At 41.9% G+C, this 22794-nt stretch overlaps 1 protein-coding gene across 3 annotated transcripts in view; it reads left to right on the plus strand.

Annotated features, from left to right (window-relative positions):
• The first annotated feature begins 3730 nt into the window (after positions 1-3730).
• Positions 3731-22794, plus strand: part of LOC141781527 (SH3 and multiple ankyrin repeat domains protein 2-like) — a 231139-nt gene continuing 212075 nt past the window's right edge. The window contains exons 1-2 of one of the 3 annotated variants that reach the window (XM_074657358.1): positions 8313-9017; positions 22653-22723. In XM_074657358.1, coding sequence (XP_074513459.1) covers positions 22712-22723 — 12 coding nt within the window. In that variant the 5' untranslated portion in view covers positions 8313-9017; positions 22653-22711. Of the gene's footprint in view, positions 4042-8312; positions 9018-22652; positions 22724-22794 lie in introns of those variants that run through there. The other 2 variants (XM_074657353.1, XM_074657364.1) reach the window with 2 other exon arrangements.

The raw sequence follows: 22794 nt of genomic DNA on the forward strand, positions 1-22794 counted from the left end.
TCCAAACTGTAGACACAAAATTGGAAGAACACTATTGTCCAAACAGCCCCAAACCCCACCCCGTCTCCTAGAAATGATGTTCATATTAGGGCTGTCAATTGATTAAAATATTTAATCATGATTAATTGCATGATTGTTCATAGTTAATGATTAATCACACATTTTTTATCTGTTCAAAATGTACCTTAAAGGGAGATTTATCAAGTATTTAATACTCTTATCAACATGAGAGTGGACAAATATGCTGCTTTATGCAAATGTATGTATATATTTATTATTGGAAATCAATTAACAACACAAAACAATAACAGATATTGATCCAGAAACCCTCACAGGTACTGCATTTAACATAAAAGAATATGCTCCAATCATAACATGGCAAACTGCAGCCCAACAGACAACAACAGCTGTCAGTGTGTCAGTGTGCTGACTTGACTATGACTTGCCCCAAACTGCATGTGATGATCATAAAGTGGGCATGTCTGTAAAGGGGAGACTCGTGGGTACCCATAGAACCCATTTACATTCACTGATCTGGAGGTCAGAGGTCAAGGGACCCCTTTGAAAATGGCCATGACAGTTTTAACCTCGCCATAAGTTAGCGTAAGTTTGGAGCATTATTTAACCTCCTTCATGACAAGCTAGTATGACATGGTTGGTACCGATGGATTCATCAGGTTTTCTAGTTTCATATGATGCCAGTATGTTCACTCTAGCTTTAAAACTGAGATTTGATTTGATTTGCATCAGCACCGAAGTGTCTGCCAAGTCGCAAAACTGTTCGTACTGAATGTATCTGAAAAACTGACAACATATTTCATTTGCTTTCCCCACAATGTCTCGCTAAGCAACAGCAACTAAAGCATGACTAATGTTTTTATGGTTATGTTCGGGGCTTCTCGGTTATGGTGAGGGAAAGATGATGGTCTCGGATAAATATTGAAAAAGGCAGAAGTGATTTGAAGCAATGAGACCGGACATGTTTACTTTAATATTTAATCAGAGCCACAATCTCTTCCTATAACCCTATAACCATAGTGCTGTTGTCACTATACGCCTCCAACATGCATTCAGAAACCCATTAAATAGTCTATGTAGTCTGTAGAGTAATACTGTATATAGCCAGATGTTAAAGCAGATAAGAAACAGAATTAAAGTGTGTAAGTAAAGATGACTCCAACTCACAAGTTCACTTTTTCTACAGGTAGGAGTTTCTTGAGCTTTTTTATTGAGTGCACTTATTAAAGAAGTTGATACTCAAACTGATGTGACTTGTATGAGACACAAAACAGATGTTCTTCAGTAGTTTCTGAATGTTTGGGCTTACAGTACGGAGGAATTCAAAGTCTGGAGTCGGTGTTAGTGGAGACCAAATGAAATGAATTACTGAAGCTGCTGTTTTGTTACCAACAGGACAGAAATAAACTCCAAATATAAACAGTGATGGAAGCAGCTTTAGTTCTGATCCTGAATGATTAAACATGAACACACAATGTGATCCCCCAACATATTCCATTTTAATATACACTGATCAGCCGTAACATTCAGACCACTGACAGGTGAAGTGAATAACATGGATTATCTGGTTACCATGGCACCTGGCAGTGGGGGGAGGGGGGGATATATTAGACAGGAAGTGAACATTTTGAACTTTGAACTTTGTGTTGGAAGCAGAAAAAATGTGCCAGCGTCAGGAGGGCCAGCGTAAGGATGTGAGTGACTTTGACGAGGGCCAGATAGTGCTGGCTAGACGACCGGGTCAGAGCATCTCCAGAACTGCAGCTCTTGTGGGATGTTCCCGGTCTGCAGTGGTCAGGACCTACCAGAAGTGGTCCAAAGAAGGAAAACCAGTGAACCGGCGACAGGGTCAGACCCGAGGCTCATTGATGCACGTGGGGAGCGAAGGCTGGCCCGTGTTGTCCGATCCAATAGAAGAGCTACTAAAGCCCAAACTGATGAAAAAAAGTGAATGCTGGTTCTGATAGAAAGGTGTCAGAACACACAGTGAGGAGCAGTTTGTTGCGTACAGGGCTGCGTAGCCGCAGACCGGTCAGGGTGCCCCATGCTGACCCGTGGCCACCACCAAAAGCGCCTACAATGAGCATCAGAACTGGACCACGGAGCGATGGGAGAAGGTGGCCTGGTCTGATGAATCACGTTTTCTTTTACATCATGTGGACGGCAACGAGTTGGAGGTGTCGACTCGGCCTCCAGATTCTCCAGATCTCAATCCGACTTAAAGGATCTGCTGCTGACGGCTTGGTGCCAGATACCACAGCAGACCTTCAGAGGTCTAGAGGAGTCCAGGCCTCCACGAGTCAGGCCTTCAGAGGTCTGGTGGAGTCCGTGCCTCCACGGGTCAGGGCTGGCTACTCAATATTAGGCAGGTGGTCATCATGTTATGACTGATCGGTGTAGACACATCATTTTGATTTCATGAGATGAGAAAGACCATCACTGTTAAAGGCATGAAATGACTGCAGAAGCATCTTAAATCTTTTCTAGTGAAATCAGTGCTTCTGTTTTTGGTTGTTTTTTTGCACTGGAAGGCCAAAAGACAGTTAATGAATTATAAAAGTATAGAACTGAAGATGTTTAATAAATGCGTTTGAAGAAAAGACCCCAGATGAGTTTGGTTACATTAGCAGTTACCCTAAACATGTTCACCAGTGGCCTGCAGGCCGGCCGGCTCACAGCTGTCAGATGATGTGCCGTGGAGAGCTGACTGCAGGGTTTCACTGGCAGCGCTCCATCTGGCTGAGACGGTCCTCTGCACACGGCGAGGACACGGGAAACGGAGGGAAAGCAGCAAATGTGATGAATGTTCTACTGTGGCTGAAGATGTGGGAAGTAAAGGAGGATAATGAAGGTACCAACTTATTAGAAAAATATAAAAATACACACATCTAGCAGAGCTGAAGATCAGCTGTGATGATGTTCTTCCTACATTTAACAAGACTCTTATAAGTCATTCATTTTCTTTGTATTTTTCTTTGAAGGCAGCAGGGGGGCCGGAAAATGTCTGTTGAAAGACAGAAAGGTACAGTCCGTTAAAAAACATAAAGAAACTAGAAAAAAAATAAAAAAATTTCATTTTGCAAGAAATATTTGACTTTTAACATATATTAATTGTTAGAATAGAGTCATACACCTCACAGAATTGTCTTACAAATCACACCACTCATTGATTCCTTTTAATAATTAATTATTATTCGTACCAGAACATGCATTCACCAGTTATATATATAAATATATATATATATATATATATATATATATATATATTTACTATATGAAACCGAATGAGCTGTGCGTAATCAGCGTGACACCGAGACAGAACTACATTATAAATGTAGTTTTTTTTTATTTTTCAAAACGACAGTATCCATAGTAACAGCAGAAAACATTAAAAACATTTACATACAGAAGAAGCATAGCAAAAACATAAACAAAGAGCTGTGACAAACAGAAAAGGACAACAGAAATGAAAAAATAAATTAATAAGAAAAAAGGCATTACTGTCTTTGTCACTGTAACCATAGCAACCTAATATAATATTGCTATAGTACAGTGCAAAATCTGAGAAAATGTCATTCTAAATGTTGTAGTTGTGTTGGAGAGCTGCAGGTGAGCTGCAGGTGAGCTGCAGGTGCATATAAAGTCCTTAATGTTCTGATTGGTGTGCTGTGGTAAACTGAGAGTAAACTCCGCCCTCCACCTGCCACCTGTGAACAGGAAATGACATCACGTGTTTAGTTTGAGTGTCTAAAGCAGGAGATGAAAATGGGTCTGCTTTTTTTTTATAAGGAGAAATAAAACCTGAGATTGTTTCCTGTGCAGGTTCCTATCAGGCCTCAGGCTGCAGGACAGGAAGAGATGACATCATTCAGATCTCTGAACAGGTGAAGTGGAGAGTGGACCAGATGGACAGTTCACAGCCAGAAGATGGTTCAGACACAAACTACCAGCAACCTGCACACCTGCACACCTGTGTGGACTTGTGACAGGACCAGGTGTGAGGACTACAGCTGGAGAGCTCAGGTAGGAATGTGGATAGATAAATAGATAGATAGATAGATAGTAACTTTATTGATCCCAGCATCACAGTTCCATAGTGCAAAAAATGTTATTAAAAAGGCAGTATAAAAGTTAGTAGTGCAAAGTACAAAGTACAAAACAAAATATACCAGATATAAAAATACAAGGAGATAAAGAAGAAAACTGTTAAAAGTGAATATAGTGCAGAAGAGACTGTTAAAAAGTGAATATAGTGCCCTAGAGAGGTGTTGTACTGTTTGATGGCTCGGGGCTCGGGTCTGTTTGTGGTGCTGAAGCCAAACATGCTGACTCCAAATAACATTATTTTACATCTTCAGATTCATAGACTAAATGATTCGACCTGTAAAGGGCGTTACATTCAAATGGTTCCTGACTGCAACATATAATAGTATATAGTATTTTAAATGACTATTGTTTTGTGGTTAAATTGAATAACTTTTTCCCAACAATCTTTTTAAGCAGTTGAGGTGCTTCATGGTGATATAAAGGGCTCAAAATCAATGTGCTAATGTTTTGTTAACTCCAAAATGTTGACTGTATCACAGTTTATTGTAGTTATACTGTATTTTGCTGATTGAATGTTTAGTTTTTAGTTAATGATTTCATTCTGCCGTCTGCCAGAAGAAGTCATGCTTCTGTTTATTAGTTATTTATTAAAGTGATTTTAATCAAATGTTGTGGTGAGGATCCAGGAATGTCGTCTTTGTGAGGGAACCTTTTTGACCATTTTCATGAAGTCCTTGAATAAAAACAATATGTGGCACATGTATCCCATGATTCACTCTGCTGAGCCGGGTGCATGCAGATTAAACCAGATAGTGAGCGTTGTTTAGCCGTAGTGGTGGAGGAGTGATTTCTAGTTTGTTTGTTTCAGTGGAACATCTAAGACTTAGAGAAACATTGTCTGAGTACACAAAGTCTCCCCTTTCTGTCTTTCATTGGCAGCTTTTACAGCTTGATGATGTCACAAGTTTAGAGTTGTTCACGGTCACATGACTACTGAAATAATACACTATTTGGACAAGTGCTTTTTCTTCCTTTAAAGGGACTGATTGTAAGAATCCTAAATGTGTTGTTAACAGCTTCACCTGTGTCCGTTAAGTCAACTAAAGTCAGCGTCCTGTTGCTCGCGCTTGTGCTCGCTCTACATAGACATGAACGAGCATCGCTCAAAACAGTGAGGAGACACACGTCAGCTAAAAGCACAATATCACTCTATATTTCAGCTGCTTGGCAGTAATGTTAGCTGACCAGACCAAGGTCTCTCCATGAATCAATGCTGATCCTAGTGTTGGCTTTTCCTGCCTCAGCCTCCCGACCGCGGCCGGAGGGAACAGGGGAGACGCCGGAGTTTTGGTGGGAGACGATAACGTTTCTCTCTGCGGAGCCCCGTCACTTCACAAGACACGGGAAACCTCTGTTGGTCTGGAGGAGCTGCAGCAGTTATTTCTGCACAAACGTCCACTGTACATTCACGAGATATTCTCAGAGCTACACTAACTCTTCTGCAGTGTGGAGTGAGCAGCATGCACGTGAGAGGTGGAGAGAGAGAGAGAGATGGAGCGAGCTGAGTGAAGGCAAGCAGAGGAGCAGAGTACAGCAGAGACTCCGGTCCTGGAGACCAAAGCTACGGTCTCCTCCGCGTCCTCCGACCGCGGCCAACACTGTTTAACAGCTTCACTAGATACAACCAAGAGGTTTTGGTGCTTCCATGTAGTTTCTGTTGGAAAGAGTCAGATATTTTCTGAGGTGGTACGTGGTGTAAAAAGTTTGGGAACCACTGGTTTAGAGTAAAGAGATGGATTAGCTGTTTCCCTTTACTTCCAGTCTTTATGCTAAGCTAAGCTAACTGCCTCCAAGCTCTATGTCCACATGAGAGTGGTGATGATCTTCTCATCTAACTCTCGGCATGAAGCCTGATATGTGTAACTGTTCCTTTAAGGCTCCAGCCAGCTTTGTGATGAACATGATGTTTGGTGGAGAAGTGGACGGGTGGTTTGGGATCTTGTTCCTAAACCACATGTACACGGTTGTGATTTCCTCTCTGCTCTAAGTGTGAATAGTTGGTGTTGAGAGGAACACGGCACATCTCACACTCTGGTACCGTTGGATGTGTTCTCTGTTGAGCTGCTGTCGGAGGATATGAACCAGAAATAAAAGTCAAACCCTGGAGTTCACACGTCGGCTCGCCCCCCGGGGGAGAACCGGGCTGTTGGGTCTGGCTGCCTGCCAGCACCGTTGCCATGACCGACATCCTCCCGTTCCGGCTTGTAGCCTGGTTGTCATGGTAATGACCGTTTATTTGCAGGGTGCTCTCTGGTCTCCAATATTTCCGGGATGCACAGAGACAGCTAGAGGAAGTGAAGGTGAGAGAGAGGAGAGGAGAGGAGAGGACAGGAGAGGAGGAGAGAGGAGAGGAGGAGAGAGAGGAGGAGAGAGAGGAGGAGAGAGGAGAGAGGAGAGGAGAGGAGAGGAGAGGAGAGGAGAGGAGAGGAGAGGAGAGGAGAGGAGAGGAGAGGAGAGGAGAGGAGAGGAGAGGAGAGGAGAGGAGAGGACAGGACAGGACAGGACAGGACAGGACAGGACAGGAGAGGAGAGGAGAGGAGAGGAGAGGAGAGGAGAGGAGAGGAGAGGAGAGAGGAGAGGAGAGGAGAGGAGAGGAGAGGAGAGGAGAGGAGAGGGAAGAGGAGAGGAGAGGAGAGAGGAGAGGAGAGGAGAGGAGAGGAGAGGAGAGGAGAGGAGCTGCCAGACAGACAATTTACTTAACAGGCAGGAAGATGAATCAGGGTCAGTCTCACTTTAATTTCTAAATTGTAAAATCAATATTCTTTATTACATTAGCGCAAATTTCCCAAAAATGTGTTGAAAAATCTTTTATGAAGCTTAAATCAAGAAAATCCTTGCTTCCATTACAGTTGACTTTTATTTATAGCCATTAAAGGAACAGTGTGCAGCATTTATATAATATACATAATATATTATTAATAAGCATGTTTTCTTTAGTGTATAATCACCTGAAACTAGAGTTGTTCCAATACTGATATTGCCCAAAAGTCGATATCGGGTATCGACGAGTATGCCAGACTACATACCAATCCGATACCATCATTTATTAACCCAGAAAGAAATCAACTTGTTTAACCGTAAATCAATTCTTCTTCTTCACTGCTCCGAAGCAGCAGCCTCCACTGTGCTGTCGCCCTGAAGGTATCAGGCTGCCACTGGCAACTACTATTTTAGAGCAGAGAAGAAGAACTGACTGCAGGTAGTTTGTCACGTGACACGTAACAGTGCGATGCTAGTGGAGAGTGTAGCGGTAGTCAGAGCGAGGGAAATGTAGTAGTTTAGTAAACAGCTGTTTAATAATAACAATAATAATAAGTACATATATTTTTTTATCACGCAGGTATCGCATCGGTACTTGGTATCAGCCGATAGCACAAGTTCAAGTATCGGAACATCTCTATCTGAAACTAAGGATTGTTGAGTTTTTGTTACCTTACACTTTGTCCACACACGCGTCAGGTGTTCACACCAGCTGCGTTTCTGCTGCTGTCAGCCCTTTCTTTCTACGTAGAATTAGTCATTCATAATGGTCATTTCATTTCATTATAAATGTAATTTATATTTATTTAAGACGGAGAAAGGTTAAGAAACGTGTGGTAATTTGTAAATAATAGTAATAATCCACAATTAAAACCCCGTACTTTATTCATTCATGGAGCTCTGCAAGTCACTGCATGTTCTACAACACTGTCCGGCACAGATTTCAGAATAAAAGCAGGTGCAAGTGTGATTTAAAAATAAATCTTTACTTTTTTTTCATCTCCGTAACATTTTATACACATGTAAACTGTAGTAATGTTGCTGATATGATGTCAATATACAGTCAATAGATCACTTTCACTGTCTGTTGATGCTGTGAACCGCGCGGCTCGCATCAAAACTAGGCGAGACCTCGAATCTCTAGAAGAGACGCAGCTGACACGCAGCCAAGCTGTGTGTCTCACGCGGGCAGTGCGGCTGCTCTAACCTGTTAACACGGACGCCAAAATAATAATAGCCGCTGCTGGCGTTCCTGGTGTGGATGAGGTTTAAGAATATCTTGGCAAGCCAATCAGAGGCAGAATAGGGCAAGTCATGCCTTCGCTATGGGAGGATTTGTAATATCGCAAGACAAACCAAACCCTGTCAGCAGATAGAGCCCTAGTTCTCGCACACGCTCAGCACACGGGAGAAGTTTCAGTCGGTTGCAATCTGCAACCTCACCGCTAGATGCCACCAAATCCTTCCCACTGCTCCTTTAATTCATCCATCCTTTTTACCAGGCTGCAGCTGGAGGTGAAGGTGTTTTATTAAACTGCAGCCGGCTCCACTGTATTCCTGCTATTTATAACCAGCTCTGCTGATAATGAAGAGGTGTCGACGCTGAGCCTGAATCTCAGATTCCATCTCTAAAATCCACTGGATGTGCACTTTGAGGGAGATCTCTGCTCTGCTGGCCTGAGGTGACAGACATGACAAAGAGAACCACAGGAGCTCATCCACCTGTCTTGTCGGGGAGCGCTTGCTTGGTGTCCTTAGAATAAACGCCCTCCTCCTCCTCCTCCTCCTCCTCCTCTTCCTCCCAGCTCGCTCCTGTGTCTGATGAGATGAGCTGAGCTGCTCGGAGGCGCGCTGACTGTCTGTCGCCTCATATTGAGTTTCAGCGCGGCAGCAGTCGGGTTTCTCTCCGGGAGATCAGGTTGTAAAGTCCCTCCCTCGGTGCTCTCCTCCTGCACATCACTCCTACACAGATCCGGACTTCTCACTGGAAGTTTCCCTCCTGGCAGAGCTGGACCACCGGCGGCATGGAGCCACATTAGGGGGGACAGTATAACAGAGAGGAAGAGGAGAGGAAGAGGAGAGGAGGAAAGCAGGACGAAGGGAATAAAACAGGAACCAGGACAACGTCCAAGGTAAGCGCTCAGCTTTTCTTACTTTTTTCACCCTCACAAAGCCGATCCTGCAGCTTGTCCTGTACGAATAGTATAATAGTGCACTAGTAGACTTCTGACAGACACCTGGAAGTGACTTCATCCACCTGGGCGCACTTTTCTGTCTGTTGTTTCTTCCAGAGATGAACCTCTGTTACCTCCAGGTGGAGGTCTAGTTTGACCTGCAGCATCCTGTTGGATAAAAGCTGAACTAACCTCCAATGACAGCTCTGTACCACTTGGTACCTTTTTATTTAGGTAATGCAATTAATTAATGCATGGTTATTAAACACGTTTTCTTTATATATTAAATTATAAACCATTTATAAGAACAGCTTTGCCAGTTGCTCAACAATCTCTCTGGCTGGTGAGCCATTAATAAAGTAATTAATAAAGTAATGAATAAAGTAATGAATAAAGTAATGAATAAAGTAATTAATAAAGTAATTAATAAAGTAATGAATAAAGTAATGAATAAAGTAATTAATAAAGTAATGAATAAAGTAATGAATAAAGTAATTAATAAAGTAATGAATAAAGTAATGAATAAAGTCATTAATAAAGTCATTAATAAAGTAATGAATAAAGTAATGAATAAAGTAATGAATAAAGTCATAAATAAAGTAATGAATAAAGTAATTAATAAAGTAATGAATAAAGTAATGAATAAAGTCATTAATAAAGTCATTATTAAATTCATTAATGGCTGATGAGTCTCACCATAATAAACCAGTGGATCCCAAGCTAGGAGGAGCACGTGACCGACCTGGTGGGAAGATGTGAAATGTGGAGTGAAATTAAAAGTTATTTAGATGCAAATATAACAAATAATGAATTACTAATTGCTGCATTACATCTACAGTCAAAATGTACCTGAATCACAACTGACAAAGATTAAGAGTGAAGTTTGTTTAAAGTGTAACTTCATGTTGGCTCCTCTTTAGTTTCCTTCAGTATGTTTGCTGGTTGCTGAAAACTATTTTAAAGGTCCCATATCGTGCTCATTTTCAGGTTCATACTTGTATTTTGTTTTTTCTACTAGAACATGTTTACATGCTGTAATGTTAAAAAAACCCAGAAATTTTCCTCATACTGTCTACCTGGGTATACCTGTATTCACCTTTCTGTCTGAAATGCTCCGTTTTAGTGCATTTCAATGGACTTGCAACAGAATTGCGTTGCTAGGCAACGGTGTGGGTCCATGTTTACTTCCTGTCAGCTGATGTTATTTACATACACTGCAACAGGAAATAAACTGGGACACATTTAGAATGTTTAAAACCGTGTAATGGTCTAAGTATCGTATATTTGTGACATCACAAATGGACAGAAATCCTAACGGCTTGTTTCAAACGCACAATTTCTGAATATGGGCTGTGTGTGTTTTTCTCCGTTTATTGAGCGTTTTGATAGTTTAACAGTATTTTTATAGCACTTAAAGCTGCTTTATAATGTAAAAGACCTGAAAATCCCGTGTGAGACGAAGGAGACATGACAAAGAAAGTTTGGGAACCAAATAAACGATCAATTTTACAAATGTCAGTAAAGTCTTTAACCGGGGTCTCAGGTTTCTCACTTTGTGATGAGCCGAAAGCTACAATTAATCTAATTAGAAATATTAAGTCATGAATAAAGAGTTTTTATAATAGTCCATCAAGTCTTACGTTGTGAATAGTTAATTGATTGTTAATTAATAGATTTTGCAGAGCTAAAACATCACTTGGGACTCTGGTGATCAATACTCTCCATTACTGTTTGTCATTTTATAGACTAAACTATTAGCTGATTAATTGAGAAAATGGTCGGCAGATCAAACTAATGGTTACCTGCAGCTCTACTCTGCAGCACTTTTCAAGAAGTCATGTGGTCAATCGGTTCATTGATGAGCTGGTGACAAAGAGGATAAACAACAGCCAAGGAGATTGTTTTTTACTATCTGACGTGTGTCTCCTCACTGTGTTGAGCGATGCTCGTTCATGTCTATGTAGAGCGAGCACAAGCGCGAGCCCGATGCTGACTTTCGTTGACTTAACGGCCACAGGTGTCGCTGTTAACAAGCATTTCTGATTCTTACAAACAGACCCTTTAAACTTTAAAGTTCTTATTGATAACATTTTTACGTAGACAAATATGAAAAAATAATAATACATCCACAGAGCCTTTAGAAAGGTGCTGAATAGAAGTATGGCTTTTCCTGAAAAAAAATATTCTGATTGTGAATTAATCATTCAAATGTTGGTAAGAAGCTCTGAGATATATGTACGGAGAGATTTGTAGACAATTAGAAGGAGGGTGATGTGGTCTTGTTTTGTTCTCGTTAATAACAGCCAGCAGCGTTTATGAATTAGTTGTAAACAGGAAGTGGTAGCCTGAGAAATGCTGAGGTAGAGGAGTTACAGTACTAGATCAGAGGGTGATAGCAATGCCACCGTAACCAGTTGAATTAGTTGAGATTTCGCCGTTTTAAATGCCGGTGTTACAGAGCCTAACAAACCTACAGCTTCCTGTGTTTGCTCGCCCCGTTATCATTACTTCATCATGTTTCTTTGCACCGTGCAGACGTCTCCCTCCCGTCTCTAACTCACTCTCACCATGTGATGTCTCGCCTTATGTCTCTTCACTCATTCATAAAAATGTTGCATGTGACCGTTGTTGTCGTCTTAAATTGTGTTCTTATTAACATGTTGTGTTGCATCACAACTCACCTCGTCCCAAAGTTACCGCTCAGGTGTGTTTTTAAAGTGACTCAGAGAGTCTGTTTGTCTACTTCCAGCCACAATAAGAGCTTAGCACCTGTTCCATTAAAGGTCTCACCTTGTTGAGTCAGTCTGCTTTGTGCCAGACTGTGAGCATCATTAGGTTGGTTGAAGGACTTTTTATAAGTCCGGTTCACACTATCACAGATTCTTTTCTGGAGCACACTGAGACTTGTTTTTATTACTAAGTAAATGAGTTTCCTCTCTAAGGTCACTGTTTCATTTGGTTTGAGTTAGATTGCCTTGAGTTTCCAGTTTCAAGGCTTTCTCTTCACTTGAACTGATTATTTATAATGATAATGATGCTGGTGATGAAGAAGTCCTTTTGGCTGCAGCTCGTGATTATTTATATAATCATTCTCAATTAATCTCTCAATACTTTTTTAATTGATCGATAAATCGTTGAGTCCAAAAAATTTCAGAAAATAGTGATAAAATTGCTGATAATGAGGTCCTGAAATTCAAGGTGATGTCCTTAAAATTGCATATTTTGTCAAACCAACAGCATTTATTAGGGATGCACCGATACCACTTTTTTCAGACCGAGTACAAGTACAAGTACTTACATTTGGGCCGTGGACAAAGTGTCACCGGGGCGGACTGTCCTCAATGCGCACCAACCGCCTCGTGCCCCCAGGGCGGGGCTCGGCCCACGAAAAAGGCTCTAGGGGTCAGAGGGTGCAAGCAAAACCCCGTGGCACAATGAAAGTGAGGGCTGGCGCGCGCCGGCTGAGGTGGGATCCCGGCCCAAAGATTTAAATAAATAAATAAATAATAGTAAAGAACGTACACATTGACAGTAATAATATTTATAGGATAAATCCCAAACTACAGATAAAAAAGGTGATAAACTTTACATCAAATGCTTCAAACAAGATGCGTTCAGTTGTGTCATACTGTAAGTACAAAACTAAAACTCCCTCCACCGGTGAGTTCAGCATCTCTGTAGATGGAGCTCCTTTTGGCTCAGGGAGGTAAATTCTGCATGTCAACAAATCTTCCGATTATTTGATTTGAAAGGAAAGACAGAATAGATGACTGTGAGCTGCCCTGATGTTTCAGAACAATTCTAATATGTGATAGAGAGAAGTCAGACTCAGAGCAGAGAGGAGTTTCTTTTCAGAAATAGCCTGGACCCGGTGACTGAGGCGGTGCCGGGGGTTTAATGAAACCTTATCATTTCAGCCGCTGCTCCTCTCATCCGTCACATCCAATCTGAGCAGCTGAGGAATGGCATTTACTGTCGGCTAATTTATCGAAATGTCAGGTGTAAGCTCTATAGGTGGGTGGACCGTCTCATCCACCTAGAGATGTTTAATTAATGCTCGACGGTTTTACAGCCTGCACCTGCTACCTTCCCCTCGGTGTTACAGTATGTGCGTCGTGCGTCACGCCACATAAAAAGAAGATTTTCCAGGAATATTAGCCGTGCATTTCCTCCCTCCAGACTCCTTTTTGTTTACCGGACGGACACTGCAGTGGCAGATTCATGCTCAGTTGAACTGCTCAGTTCACTGATGTGGAAATGGTCTTCTGAACGGGGTCAGGGGTCAGGGGAGTTATTCCTCAGCTGTTTTCTGTTCCTCTCTTCCAATTTGTTCCACTTCCGAATGACGGTGTGTTTCTGTATTTGTATGACAGTTTTCTGTATGAATGTATTCTAAACTACTTCCTTGCTTTCTGCAGCTGAAAGTGGTCAGCTCAGTGGGAGACGGTCAGTTTATAAAACCAGTCACCTGGTAACCGAAAGATTTAATTCAGAGTCTCATCTTTGGTTGACTTGGGCACCATAAGGCTTCTTTGTCATTGCTATCACTCTGAACAGTTCTAACAGTGCTGTTGATATTCAGCACTTTGCATTGGTAGAGGAGTTTGATGTCATGTTCTTACTCCTGTGGATAGCTGGCTAAATGTAGACTATGAGATGGATGTGGAGGCACAGCGAGGACCGTGTGAACTGTGACTGGTGAGATTGGGCTGTTTGTGTTTCGTCTTACTAGTTTGTGATGCTGGTGAAGATTGTTATTTGTTGAAGTGAATGAAAGAGGTGCATATGATTACTGTGGTTCCCTCCCATCACAGTAGATTGTTGGATGTACCAGGTACCAACCCTGTCTCGTAAAAATCACTGTGACATACAACTAATCTGCAGAAGCAAATCCGTTTTGTAGGAAATGTGATGTCACCATGATTACGTTATTTAATAGTATAAAGAGGAAATGTACATATTGGTAGTATCTAGGGATGCACCGATACCGATACCGATACCAGTATCGGGTATTACTGTGCTCATGTACTTGTACTTGCAAAACGGCTCCGATACAACGGCACCGATACCACTTTACGGCAGCGTGACGTTAACCTCTTGTCACCATCTTTCCAGCTCCCTGACGGAGCGGGCGAGACGAGCCGGCGCGCGCCGGTTCCACTTTCATTGCGCCACGGGGTTTTGCTTGCACCCTCTGACTCGCGTGTGCGTTAGACTCCTTGGTCCGTGTTTCAAGACGGGTGGGTTGCCGACATCGCTGCAGACCCATTGGCGCCTTTTACGTGGGCCGAGCCCCGCCCTGGGGGGCACGAAGCGGTTGGAGCGCACTGAGGACAGTCCGCCCCGGTGACACATTGTCCACAGCCGCGGAGCCACCTAGAGCCGGTCGCGGCACCAGACTACATTCACAAAAACAGTAATCATACCTCTCAGAACACAGGAGTTGTTGGTCTAACGTTGCATCCATCGGTTAGTTAGTTTGTGTTGTTGTGTGACTTTCTGATCTGAACTAACGTGGCGTCCACAGCAGTACGTTGCTTAGCCCTATAAGGAAAGACTTTCGTTCAATATTTTTAAAGGTCAATGCTGACTTTAAGCATGATATTGGTATGTGTTGCCTTTTTCAATATTTAACCAAAACCACCATCTCTAAGCCCGCACATATTAGACACATATCAGACACATGGTGACATGTTGTCATTGTGAGTGAAGGGTAGAGGCCAGATTGATTTCACACCCGTATGCCCATCCATTGAAATTAGAGCATGTAAGATCATGCTCATTCTCTGTGACGGAGTCATTGAAAGTCAGTCTGGGAAATGTAGGAAGTACCCCAGGAAGGTCCACCTATACAGTTTATCATCATAAAGATGAACGTACGAATATCAGACAGAAAAAAGAAAATAGAAAACCTGCCGACGCCTCGTCCGGTACAAATTCACCCTCAAATCTCCGGAGAGCGCCGCCCTTTTCCTGCTCCTCGTTTATCTCCGCTCTGACACAGAGGACCAGGGAGGGGCGACAGGAAGTGTGTGTGAGAGAAAGAGAGAGAGAGAAGGAGAAAGAGAAAGAGAAAGAGAGACAGCTTTGGATTCTGTCATCAACAGTGATCAAAGTCAAACTTGGGACATCTGAGTCCAAATCACTCCATCAGCCCCGAAGGGCTCAAACACTGAGTGAAGGAGGGAGGTAGAGATGGAGGACAGGCTCTGACGGAGAGATAGCAAACAGAGGATGGGAGGGAGGGAGGGAGGGAGGAGGAGGTGGATGACAATCTGTTGTGCTTCCAAACTTTCTCATCTCTCTTCCTTCTCCCTCCTCTCTTCCCTCTGTTGTATTTTACCTCTCCTCTCTCTGTTCGCCCACCCTGCCTGTCTGTGGCCTCCTCCTGCTGTGACTCGCATCTGCTGGGGAAAAGAGCAGATCTATAGTCTTGGCAGGGAGTCCCCCAGCATGCCCGGCGCCTTCTCACACGGGGATGTGTGACGTAGAGCGGTGCAGCAGAGGAAGGATATATCCGCTTTTGGTATTGAGCTTCTTAACTGTGTTCTCTACTCCAGAAAGCAGCTGGCCTTTACCCACTGAGTGCTCTCTTCTTTGAGAAATGGAGTCAGGTGGCTGGATCTGACTTTGGTTCAGTCTGGTTCTGGTCATTAAAGAAAGGTTTTCAAGTCCGTTTTAATACTTGCATGCGTCATGTATGCTGAAAGACTCATTGGTCGCTGTAATGATTCCTTCTCTCCATACTGGCTGCAAAGTTATCCCTTGAAAAAGTCCGAGCAGAGTTCCCTGCTCCTCAGAGCAGAGAGGATCGTGGGACATCTAGCAGCTAAAGAGCCCCCCCGTTGCTCTTACTGTACCAGTCTTTGCTTCGGGCCAGGCGGTGGATTGTACGGCCCACTAGCTGCACGGCAGCGTCGGGTATCAGCGGGTGAAGCCAGGTCTCCGTTATTAACATCACGCAGCAGTCCCTGACGGACTTGTTAGCTGCCTTCTGTAGCTCCAATTCGTCCATTTTGTGAACAATGGATCTGGCGTAAGAAAGAAAGATGCTTGGTAGTGGTGGTTTGTGTGGCTGCTTCTTTAGCCCAGCCAGCAGCAGCCCCTTTCAAAGTAGCTTGTAGTAAATTAGTACGTAAACTAACTAAATTATGTACTTAAATAATTAACATATAAACACGTCACTAACGTAACTTCAAAACGACTCAACAATTTGGGACACAAACACACAACGTCTCCTGGTTGGAAGTTGAAAGTCTGTTGGACTCATCCACCATCAGCAGTCTCTCTTATTCTACGTCTCCAGCTCTGAGCGTCGCATGTTCACACGGATGTCTTTACATTGCAGTCAATGCAGACTAGATGGCGAGAAATGACACGCCAAAAGCAGGAACGGCGTTCTTATTGTGCACGGAATGACTTACAAATTGCCATTTGGTGAGACCGGGTTGGTGAAATATGTGAATGCTCCAGCTTTTATCTACTATTGAGAAGCAGTTATTGGATTCAAATACATTAAATGGTAATTGCTGAAAAGATGTCGGCCATAATTTGCATAAAAAATAAGGTATGATATCAGGATAGTCATAGGTAACGTACGCTAAATTTAAATATGAGTTTGGTTCAAGTGTCTCATTGTCATCATTAAATAAAAAGAACATTATATCCATTTGTCATGCTCCTCAGTGAAACATTTGACAGGTTAATGTGCAGCTTTTTTAAATTTCTACATGTACACCATCAATATTAATATACCTCTTTAATTTTTGATCGGAGTTATGCAATGAGTGAGATATGAAGAGTTGTTATTGTGCAGCGCGTTGATAATCTCTCCTTCCTGCTGCAAATGTAACTGTTTAACTTATTGATGTAAATCAGAGCATTCGCTCTGGTTCCTGTTGCTTAGCGTGCTCACAGCCAGCTGTGTGTTGGTCATATCTGTGTGTGTGTGTATAAAGGTCTTGCCTCTAGATGCATTTCCCAGCATGCTCTATTTTCCCTCCAGTTTCACCAATCACAAACCACACGGGACACCTAGGTCACAAAACCATGAAATCCTCGCTTGATTATAAATACGTCTCCACACGAAATGCTTGGAAGCGGTGAAACGGGTATGCGGTCGCCATGGATACCCACTATATCATGAGCTCCATTACTGGGAAGCCCGTTTGGTGCCCTCATGACGAGCTGCTGGTTCGATAGTAAACTTGTGCGCCTCCAATATGCTGCTTTTGTTTTGCATAACTTTGCCTTCATCTCTTGTGATGAAGAACTCACTGATGACAGATCAGCTGTCAATCAAACAGCACTATGATGATGTGTTTTCAAAGAAACAGAGCAGAGATCTGCAAGTAGTGGGCGCACTTTCCTTTGTTCAGACACTGTAGGTGTCCATGCTGCTGTAAGCTGGTTTTTAACACTAGGAACATCACCAGGAGGAGTACTAATCTGTAATATAAGTCATTATAAAACATTGTGTAATGTCTTCAGTGCCTCTGGAGGAGCTAAGTTACCAACCATGTCAGACTAGCTCGTTATGAAGGAGGTTAAATAACGCTCCAAACTTACGCTAAATTTTGGCGAGGAAAAACTGCCATGTCCATTTTCAAAGAGGTTCCTTGACCTCTGACCTCCAGATCAGTGAATGTAAATGGGTTCTATGGGTACCCACGAGTCTCCCCTTTACAGACATGCCCACTTTATGATAATCACATGCAGTTTGGGGCAAGTCATAGTCAAGTCAGCTCACTGACACACTGACAGCTGTTGTTGCCTGTTGGGCTGCAGTTTGGCATGTTATGATTGGAGCATATTTTTAGTTAAAACACTATTAATTGCCAGACTAGACAGACAAAGATACAATCACATATCTGCCTATGTCATATCAGGAAAAAAACAGAAAGGAATAGCCAAACTGGATGTCACGCAGTAGGGATTTCGGCTAATGATTTCTTGTGGTGGTTGTCTTTTATATTGTTATTATAATTTTACCATTATTTTTTTATTGTTATTATTTTAAATTATTATATTTTGTATTCATTATTTATTAATTTTGTATTATTTATTTGTATTATTATTATTATTAATTTTTTTTAATTATTATTATTATTATTATTTAATTAGTATTTAATTTTGGTATGTTTGTGAGTCTGTTTGTAGATGTTACTTTTTTTGTTTGTGATAACATTTTTAAAAATAAATAAAAAAAATAATATAATCAAATATTAAAAAAACACTATTAATTTGCAGATTATGTCTTAAGACGACACGTCTTGTGCCTGTAGTCAATGAAAATCTTTAAATAATACTCTCACACTCTATAACAGTCTTATTATATCTAGTTTGTCTGAGAGTTTAGATGATTCTGCAAATCAAATTTAACTTTGAAAGCGTTTTTTTCTGTGTATTTATATTTCATTTCCCTGAAGAGGAAGAGGAAGGCCTTGCATTTGTTGCCAAGAACTCCTCCCGTTCAGACAGTAAACAAGGACTTCTCAGGGCCACTTGAGAAACACTCGGAGCCACTTCTCTATATAATAAATACTCAGTTAATGAGTGTGTCACAGTATTGTGCTTGTCCTTAAATGGAGAGAAAATTAATTGAAGAAATGGTTCACCACGGCAGGATTCTGCTCACGTAGGATTTATATTGAAATGTGAGAGATTTTTACACTAATTTGTGAACGCAAATATTCTTTGGTTGTGACTCTGTTTGGCGTGGTGCTGCTTTGTTGACCCCGTAAACCACAACACACATCAGATATCACAATGGATTTAAGACAAAAATTAACATTTTTATTTTCATAAATAACTGTATTTATTATAATATGAATAAATCATTTGTCCCCGATATTGTTGGCTTAAAAGTGTTCACTACAATTTACACTTTTATTAACATATAAGTTAATAAGGCCGGGCAGATGAAAAAGCGCGAGAAAGAGAGTTACAGAGGTGAAAAGTGTATTTTTTTTTTTATTAATTAATTTGTTCATATGTTAACCTCAATGCAGAAAATGAGGAAAGGTACCGGCATTTTTTTTAAAATTATTATTTATACATTTTTTTCTTTAGAGGGCGGCCAGCGCCCCCCAGAAAGTGGCACCATAGGCAACCGCCTATATGGCCTATGCCTTAAGCCTGCCCTGAGTGTTCCCTTGAAAAAAAACACCCAATAAAGGGCTGTTTACATATTTGTCACAATTTTGTTTCCGGAAGTACAACTCGGAAACTGTTTCACTTAGGAACTTCAAATTCAGTATGATGGTTGACAGTGTGGTGTAGTTGTGCCTTTTGGGGGTTAGAAGTCCAGGGTGCCCAAAATTTTATAAATTTTGACCAATAACTGTGATTGTTTTCGACTTCAATTTCGTTTCCGGAGTACAACTGAGAAACTGTTTCACTTAGGAACTTCAAATTTGGTATGATGGTTGACATTGTGGTCTAGTTGTGCTTTTTGGGGGTTTGAAACAGGCAAAACCTTTGGCCCTACTTTAGTAGGGGTCAAGCAGTGAGCGGGGGTATGTGAGCCATTCTCGCGTTTGCTTTGTTTTTGCGGTGGATGCTGCTTAAATTAGGTTTCGATAAAAGAAACTTGTGACTCAGCTGTAGCTGTCTATCTGTGTCTGTGTTTGCCTCGACATCATTTCTCATTGTCATATATCAGGATGCCTTGTCATGTGTCATCACTTACATAATATTCACTACACTTTGCATTACACTTGTTCAAATATAAACATCATGGAGTGATTTGTGAATGCCTTATAATTGGGTAAAGGTGGAGGGAATTATGTTTTAGTTGCTCACAGCACTGAAATATTTAACATCTCTTTCCAGAAACAGTGTCTCCATTACATCATGTTACATTACATTACATCATAGGAGCCATTTCCTTGGTAGATGGTTCCAATTGTATATATATACAGTGTATATATATATAGTATGTTTGTTGTCTCCTCAATGTCAACTGAGCGCCGCCTCCTGACACCCAAATCACGCTCTGTTGGAGCTCAGCTCTGGTGGGCTCGTGGCCAATTTAACCTCAGGGTGCAACCCACTCCCACTACCTTATATACAGTAGTGGAACTCCCACACTATGTTCAATATGTTTGAAATGACGGCTGCTGACCTTCAACCTCATATTGATTGATTGAATTTATATCCAGTGTAATGGAGTGCCGAGCTAACGCAACACAACACAAATGTGTCGGGAAGTCAATGTTTTTAGTCAATGGGTTTTTAGTTAGATGCCTGAAATAAGGTCTGTATGGAACACAAGCTGAAGAGATTTAAAAATGTTGGTCTACGATATATAAGTAAGGGATAATGTACAGTGAGCCGTTCATTGTTGTGAAATAAACCCTGACGGGTCTTGCATCGCCCTGAAGGGGCTTATTTCACAACATTTACCCGCTAGCTGTACATTATCTCGCTTATTACACGGCTACTTACTGAAGAAATCAATAATTTGACTCTGCCAGAGTCCGACACAAGGACTGCGTCCATAGCAACGGTCTGCTATTCTCGTTACCTTCTTGACCGTAGAACACCGTGATTGACCAATCAGAATCGAGTATTCAAAAAATAATAAAATACATCAGTAAATAACCCACTCGTGAATTTTGAAGCTCTTATACGTCTTAAATAAAGCGGTTGCTAACAAATGAGACTACTAAACGTCATCACGCCGACTCGTTGTGTATACTCACGCTCATGCGAACGTGGTGTAGTTAGTTTATAGCCTAACATTAGCTTTTTACTTCTTGTGATTGCATTCACACTTAAAAATCATAAGTGGTGTTCATTTGTGTAGATTATTAGATTATTAAGTATCAAAAACGTGTGTTTGCCACAGATCTTATTTTCTGCAATAATCCAAAACCAAATGGAACAATCACATTGTTTTTTTTGTCGCTTTTTGCTAACTTCTATTCTTCCTGAATAGAGTTTACCGATGTTTATTACACGGCTGTGTTGAATACTCGATTCATTCTGATTGGTCGATCACGGCGTTCTGCGGTCTGTTATTTCTTTAACAGACCGTTGCTATGGGCGCAGCTCTGATGTCGGACTCTGGCGGACCGTTTTTGTGAACAGCTAGCGGGTCATTGTTGTGAAAGAATCCCCTTGTAAAAACAAATACATAATGTGAACATATGTGAGATGGTGGATCCAGGAGGATGTCAAGCAGCTCCCCGGCGTCGCCAGATAGATAGAGCCAGAGCAACACGACCTCCTCTCGACGCCATACACGTAGAGCCAGAGCAACACGACCTCCTCTCCACGCCAACCAGATAGAGCCCGAGCAACACGACTTCCTCTCCACGCCAGATAGGTAGAGCCAGAGCAGAGCAACACGACCACCTCTCCACGCCGAATAGACAGAACCAGAGCAACACGACCTCCTCTCCACCATGGAACCTAGAGGGCGTCGGGGTCCACCATCGCCCTGTCGGGGATTCTTTCACAACAATGACCGGCTCGCTGTACATTATCCCTTACATATACGTTGAAAACACCGTCGATCTGTATCATTCATTTTGTAAAGCTCTGCTTTGCTCCTCATCATTCAGCTTCTGCTCCGTCAGTTCTCCCTCTAAAACCTCATATCTGAGTCACATATACAGTATGTACTGTATGTTACACAGACACACTCAGTGATGGAGTGGTGTGTCTCGTTGCCTCAAGATTACAAGGATGATATAGTCGACAGTGGAAAAGAGTGGAACTGCTGATTTTTATTCCATCTTTGATCTCCAGCTGTTTACTTGTTTGTTTACCCCCTCCTCCTCCTCCTCCTCTTCCCCGCCCATCCTCTGAGATTTGACTGTGTGCGCAGGCAGTTGCATCAACAGCAAAGATTACTGTGTAATCAGGTTCTATTGAACATAAATGTTGAATGCAGTTATCGTAAAGGAAGGTTTCATCTATTATGAACTAGCTCTAATTCTAGGTCAGAACCTCCGTGTGTTCCTTTACATGGTGTAAGTTATTGTGTCTTATAAGAGCTGTCATAACCACAAACACGTGTTAGACCTAGAAATAGTAATATTTCTCGACATTGGGAATTTCCTCCCGCAGCAGGAAGCATCACACGATATATAAAATAACCAGTGGCATGAATCAAAATTTACAAAGGATACCCCCCTCTCCTACTCCTACCCACTCTTTAGTTCCTCTACAGAGAGAGAGGAGTGGGGAGGAGAGCTGTTGTGGGTGGATGGGTTGTGATGTGATTAATGCCGATGCTTTGTGTTTAACATGTTGCATAATCATAAATTAGATTTGCATGTAACAAGCACTCTCTCTCATTCAGTTTAGAAGTCTTAGATAAGATAAACCATATTCTATATATGTCATGTTTAAGCATGGAGTTTGTAAAACACATGTAGGCTGCACCAGAAATACATTTTTAGTAACTCTATGTGGTGCTGGAGGTCTGTACTTCTCACTGTAAATATCAAATATTAAAGCTGATAATATTTCAACATTATGTTGAAAGCTCCAGTGATTTAATTTACCGTAGACATCTCTGTTTCCTCCCTCCCACCCCCCCTCTCTTCTTCTTCTTCTTCTTCTTCTCTCCTCCCCTCTCAGGGAGCCTGGGTGCTACAGTGGAACCTCCTCCTTCTGAGAGCTTTTCTCCTCTGGAAGTTATGGCTGAAATGGTACGTAGGCTCAGTCAAAGGCTAAAAACCTGTAGTGGAAATTAAAGGGGGGATGAATAACAGGCAGGAGA

Source organism: Sebastes fasciatus, chromosome 2 (assembly GCF_043250625.1).
Source record: "Sebastes fasciatus isolate fSebFas1 chromosome 2, fSebFas1.pri, whole genome shotgun sequence".
Classification (NCBI taxonomy): Eukaryota; Metazoa; Chordata; class Actinopteri; order Perciformes; family Sebastidae; genus Sebastes; species Sebastes fasciatus.